The sequence below is a fragment of the Onychomys torridus genome, chromosome 1, assembly GCF_903995425.1.
Source record: "Onychomys torridus chromosome 1, mOncTor1.1, whole genome shotgun sequence".
Lineage (NCBI taxonomy): Eukaryota > Metazoa > Chordata > Mammalia > Rodentia > Cricetidae > Onychomys > Onychomys torridus.
Window position 1 is genome coordinate 79,686,905 of NC_050443.1, and position 6,053 is coordinate 79,692,957.

General features: G+C 53.4%; 1 protein-coding gene across 2 annotated transcripts in view; it reads left to right on the forward strand.

Moving 5' to 3' along the window:
• The window catches only part of C2cd3 (C2 domain containing 3 centriole elongation regulator), a 126,162-nt gene extending 121,597 nt beyond the window's left edge, over positions 1–4,565 (forward strand). For both annotated transcript variants that reach the window (XM_036187331.1, XM_036187338.1), the window contains one exon: positions 3,774–4,565. In XM_036187331.1, the coding sequence (XP_036043224.1) occupies positions 3,774–3,932 (159 nt within the window). In that variant the 3' untranslated portion in view covers positions 3,933–4,565. The remainder of the gene's footprint in view (positions 1–3,773) is intronic.
• The last annotated feature ends 1,488 nt before the right edge of the window (positions 4,566–6,053 follow it).

Consider the following 6,053-nt stretch of genomic DNA (forward strand, 5'->3'; position numbering starts at 1 on the left):
ACTAGATCATACCAGAAGGAATCAGAACCAAGGGAACATCCTGAGTCCAGGCCCCTCTTGTCTCGGACTGTGGCCCAGGCTTTATGGCTGAGCTGCCCCTCTTGTTTAGTAGAGGTCTTGACCTACTGTCTCATTTCTTTGAGCCTCCAAGTCCCTCGCCCTCTGCAGAGTCCAAAACAAGACCTAAAGGTCACAGGGAGGCCCTGCTAAAGACTACCTAAGGCTTAGGAAGGAGATGAGCAACCCGGCCAAGAATACACAGGAGGCAGGGGAAGAAGCCAGAACTGGCTGGTTCCCAGCCTGACCCAGGCAGCAAGTTGATGAGTGCCTCCCCAGAAAGGCCTGTAGACCTGTTGGCATGTGCTGTGCTCAAGTCTCGACCTGAGCTGCAAGCAGGCTGGTGTGTAGCAGGACCCCGGCACTCCGCCAGGACTGCTACTCTAACCCACGCACACCTGGAGTCTGGACTGTGCTTAGTATGCTAAAGAGTCTGTCTGGCTCTCCTGGGCCCTGCATTGTGGAAACTGAGGTCCAGATGATGGTGTGAACAGGCACCTTTTGGGTTGGGCCTGGTAGGAATGGTTATTCCAAAGGACAGAGGTACTGGGTGGTAAGGCACGGAAGGGCACTTGGGTAGGAGAGCCCCGTGAGTAGAGTGCTGGCGGGAATGGAGAGTTAGCTGGAGCAGGCTAGTCTTCTGCTCAGGGCTGGGACCCTGGTCTGAGTTACTGCCCCACTTCCCTACTGAGCTGTGGCTGCCGAGTTCTCTGCTGTCTCTGGTGTCAGGGAAGTCCTTGTTACTGCCTTAGGAAGGAAGTGGGAGCCACCCCGGAGGAAGGCAGCCAGCCAAGAGGGTGAAAGTTGAGCAAGCTGGCAGCTGTGTTGAGCCCTCACACGGCTCTGAGGCAGCAGCCCAGGCTGCCTGGCTGAGCAGGACAGCCGCTTCCCTTCAGTCTCTCTCTGCGGTGTTTTCTCATCACTTAAGAAGGCTGCTCTAGAAAAGAACAGAGTTTAAGCCGTAAGCCCGGCCCGGAGGATCACTTGGGGGGGTGAGCACTTGCCTAGTCAAGCACTAAGTATACTTTGGGGAGGAGCTAACCCCTAGTTCTGCCAAACCCAGGACCTGTGAGGCCTGACTTCTTGCCTTCTGTGGTATAGGTGACTGATCCCACTTGTTTAAGACTAAGACCCTTTCTGTTTGTGGTCTCAGTGCCCACTATCTAGTAGGGCTACTGCTAGTCAGCCCAGCATGGTGACCACTGACAGCAGAGACATCCCCTCTCTGCACCTGAGCTCACCTCCCATCGTCTTCAGACTCCATCTTCATGTTTTTCTCAAGTCCCTCCTTGAAGCTCCCTCCTGGGGATGCCACTCCACGTGTGGCCCCTCTGTTCAGACCTCAGAGGCTCTGCGGCCCTAAAGTTTGACGATCCACTTCCCCTGTGGGCTTCTCCTGCCCCCTAGGGAGTGTGGATGCTAGGCTGGAGTGTGCCTGCTTGTTTATTTGCTGTGCAGCTGCCCTAGGCAGGAGCATGGCAGTGTGGAGAGGAATGGTTGCACATTGTGGATGTCCCTGCCCTGGACAGTTTCCTTCAGCCCAGACCTTCAGGGTTATGTGTTTAGTACTTAACAATCAAGACATTTATTAAAGTCAACAGTTGCTACTGAGTATATATGTACCTCCACCCCTCTTCCCTACACATGGGGCCAAGGCCTGGGCCATATAGATAAGGTCTCCTGGGTCACTGGGGCTGGGTGTGGGTGCTGGAAGGTTGGCTGAACCAACCATCTTAGCTTCAGCTCCAAAGGTGACAGGACCCAGCAGCAGCTCTAGGCCTGTGTTCATGCCCTTCCTCCTCATGGGTGGCCTCACTCCCACCCCAGCTTCATTGAAAGTCAGCCTATCTTAGATCCCAGACTCCCTAAGCCTGCCTGGGCCTTCCCAACTGTTACTAATGGCTCCAAGCCTCATCTCTATGACTGCTGGGTAGGTCAGTGTTCACCTTCCTTCTAAAGCAGCCTGCCTGTTGCCCACATGAGCTGATCAGATGGAGTAGGTCCTAAATCTCTAGAAGGCTTGAGGAGCCACTAGCAGATGTCTGTGGTGGTCAGTTCATGAACTGAGCAGAACTGTGTAGAGTCCAGAGTAGAGAATGTTCGAGCTTCTAACAAGTGTGGAAACAAAGATCTGGTTTTAGAATTTGACAAAGGAGCAAAGACCAACCCCTCCAGTCAGAGGTACAAAATGAGGCCCTGACTTACCGTCTGGCTTAGCCTCTTAGCTCTTTTTCACGGTAGCAGAGGATAAAACGGAGTGCAAGCCACAGCTAGTGACCCAAAAGATCCGGCCATATCTGCAGCCAGAGGCTTGTATGGGACTCTTGCGCCATTAATACCCGAGGTCTCGGGAGGGCCAGAGAACCCGAAGGGCGTACACACCCAAAGCAGCCACTGGTTCAGAGGAATGAATGAGGCATTTGCTGCAAAAGGCAGTCTCCTCCCTACCTGGTCTAAACCGGGTCATTGTGACCTCATCCTGCCCATTCACTGGTCTCACGGTCCAGGCCCTCACCTTGACCTGGACTGCCAGGGCTTATATGTATCAAAGCCTCTAGTTCTCTCCCTCAGAAATGCCTAGTCTGGAGCAGAAGGCTACGTGGAGACACTGGCCCTGGGCCCTCCCCTGGCCTGAGGTGTTACTTTGGAAGGAAGGACTGCAAACCAACAGATGATGTCCGTCCTGTTAGCCTAGACCTGCCCAGAACAGAGCTGTACCTTCCAGGCTCTGCCGAGCAGCCCAGCCTGGCACTGCATATTCTTGGTCACCGGGAAAGCCTGCCTGGGGGCCTGCTCGGCTTGTTCACCTCCCCTCGGTTCTTAGCGCTCTAGACTGGCAGGGCCGTCCCGGTTATTTGCCCAGTTCATGGCTGGGAAACTAGCCCCAAGCAGCAGGGAGACGCCCAGCTCTCCTCCTATCGCACTCCGGCCGCTGCTCCCATTCCGGTGGATCACCAGGTCTCACCTGTTTAACTCTGCGCTATGAAGCAGGAACGGTTCTGCTCCTCTCTGCTTGCAGTTGACATGTTGCCCTTTAGAAAGAAGAGACGGGATTTCTGAGTGTGCTCATCCTGACACCTCTCTAGCAGGCTTACAGACTACAAGCTAGTCCCCATCTCCAAGCTCTGCACCACGCTGCTGTCCCGTTGTCTGGGGAGGTGGGGTAGTGTGGTAGTCTCGGTGCTCCATCGGCACATGGAAAGGCTCATGGATTTGGGGACAGGAAAGAGATCTTGCCGTAGGGCAGGCTGTGTGCTGTGAAGCCAAGCACATTTGCCCATGACAGCCTCCATCTACAGTACTGCCTCTCTCCTGCCCAGCCTCCCTCTCTTCCCTGGGGGCCTTGTTTCAGCCCGCTTGCCCTGGGTGCCTGTACTATACAGATCTGAGCCTCAGGGCAGGAACCTGACGAGTGTGCTAAAAAGCAAAAGGTGAGTGAGCACATGGCCTTGTCTGTGGGCTGCTCCAGTGGGATTCCCACCTCAGCTCTGCCACTCAGAACTGCACAGCCTTGAGTTACACCTGAACTGTGGGGAGAAAGTTGTCCCTACCCTGTGATATTGTGGCAAGAGTTCAACAAAACAAGGCATGTGGTGTGGTTTGCAAACCGGGAGCTCTGCAGAAGTGTTAGCCCATGGAGCAGAGCATGAGGGACAAAGTCAGTCACTGGCAATGCTCTCCCCCAGAGCTAATCTAGCTGATGTCTTTCTCTCCAGGACAAGAGTGAAACCACCAGGGGAACCCTCCCCCAGAGGCCTTGTCGCCCCAGACCTAACTCCCTCCCTCCCAGCTTTCCTGAGGAGGAGACCCGCAGGATTGCACGGATATTTTCTTCCCAGTGTTCCCAGAAGCCTGATGGACGCCTGAGGGACTGAGGGAGGGGCTAACCAGCCAACTTCCCTCAGCTTTGTGCAGCTTGCAAGAGGCACCAGGTCTGTTTCCCTGGGCATCCTGAGGCCACTACCACCACCCTATTCCATGGGTGTCTTGAGACCTAAACAGTTAAGACTAGATTAGGGATGTCGGGAACCACTAGCTTCTGCCTACCAGGACCTCAGCTTCCTTCTGTCATGAGACAAAGGCTGGAAATAAAATGGACTCCAGCGCCCACGTGGCCCACCATCCATCTTCTGACTGTGGGGCCTAAGGAAGCATCTCTGAGCAGAGAAACCAGTGTCCTTGACACAGCCTACTGCTGACCAGAGCCACCCTCTGCCAGAATAGGACAGGCTAACTTTGCTTTAAATATTGGAGGGAGCAGTAAGTGTGTACAGAGCTGAAAAAATTCTAGGGCCCTGTCCAGCTCGTTTGTTTGGGAATGGGGGTGCTTTTAGATATAAATTATTTTTATGATTTATTGAATTAATCAATAGAACAGGGAGATCACCTCCTTTAAACTGTATTTGATGTCTGAAACCTAACCATGTTTTTAACTTAATGTTTGTTTTTTACTCAGCTCTGAAATACATTGTTCTTGGCTTTGTTTTAATAAAAGTCTGGTATTTGTATTTGTGCACAAGTATTTTCTGGGTTGGTCACTGGGAAAAGGTGTTAGAATCCATGTGTAGTCTTAGCTGCAGAGACAAAGGTTACAGGCATCCTCAGCCATCTGGAACAAGGGACCAGAGCTGCCATGAGACTCTGAGGTCTCCCGAGTGTCCAATTGGCCCACATTGGAGGGATACCAGTGTCCCCTCTTTTGGTTGCTTGGGTTTTTGATTGTTCATTCCTGGTTTTGTCTTTTCCTATGCTGGTCCTTGAAATCTCTCAGCACAGTGAAAGTCTGTCTAGAAGCGGGTCTCTCAGAGTACCCTGTGTCCCAGAAGGATGTCTATATCAGAACACAGCCACTTGGGCAGCTACCATAGACAAAGCCCTATGGGGATGACTCTGAAGGGACACAGATGTACAGCACCAGCTGGGTGACAGGGCTGGAAGGGAGCTACCAAAGGGGCCTGCTTGTCACCCCTAAGCGTGTATTATTTGAATCCTCAAAACAGCTCTATACCCTAGACACTGTGGTGCCCCTCCTACAGTTAAATTCAAGGTCAAGGAAGTTGAATGCTTTGCCTCTGGGTAGCTAGAAAGTACATCCAGACACAAGACTTACCCAGAGATAAGGGGCTCCATGACCAAAGCAGGGTGCAGCCGTGAGTGCTCGAGTTTGGGCAGTCCCAGGCTGCTGCATCCAGGGAAGGATTCCTGAGAGAATCCAGTGCTGCAGTAAACCAGAGAATGGACCAGGCCACAGACAGCTGCCCGGAAAACCAGAAGGGTGTTCTGGGCCATATCAGAGTCCATCCTGGCAGTGTCTGTGCCTCTGGCCTCGTCTGGAAGGCACAGGCACCTTTAGAACCTGGCTTCATAGGGCTGCTGTGCAGATCTAAGGGGACATTTCTGAAAATCCTTAGCTGGCATTTGGCACAGAGTGGAAGCCTAGGAAATGTCAGCCCCACCCACTCTTCCCAAGCTCCTGCAGTGAATTAGAGTGAAGTACTCCAGTACCCAGGAGGAGAGCACTCCAGCCTCCCTTTCCAAGCCATGGACCCTCAGCCCAATCTACCCTGGTATCTGCTCCTTGAGCTACACCCTGCACACCCGCCCCCTGCCCAGCCAGGGCTGGCCTCAGCCCCAGGCCTCATGCTCAGGCAGAACAGAGCTTCCAGGACCCACATCCCTTAGGGAATAAGAAACCTCCAGGTTCCAGACCTAAGGGGTAAAGCCTCAGGTGGAGAAGATCACTGCCAAGTCCTGCTCCTGTAAATAACCTGATGGGGTTAGGTGAGGCCAGGGCCACCGGAGGACATGGGCTGCTCTCGCCCGGGTTGCAGGCAGCGTCTGATGACAAAGACATGGTGAGGATCTGAAACACCGACAGCCCTCACACATGGTGACATCTTGTCCCAGGGGTAGCTCTTAGGTGACGTGACTTGCCCAGCTATACAGCATGTTTGTCTCTGAGACCAGAATGAACCGGTGTCTCCCTGACTTCCCTG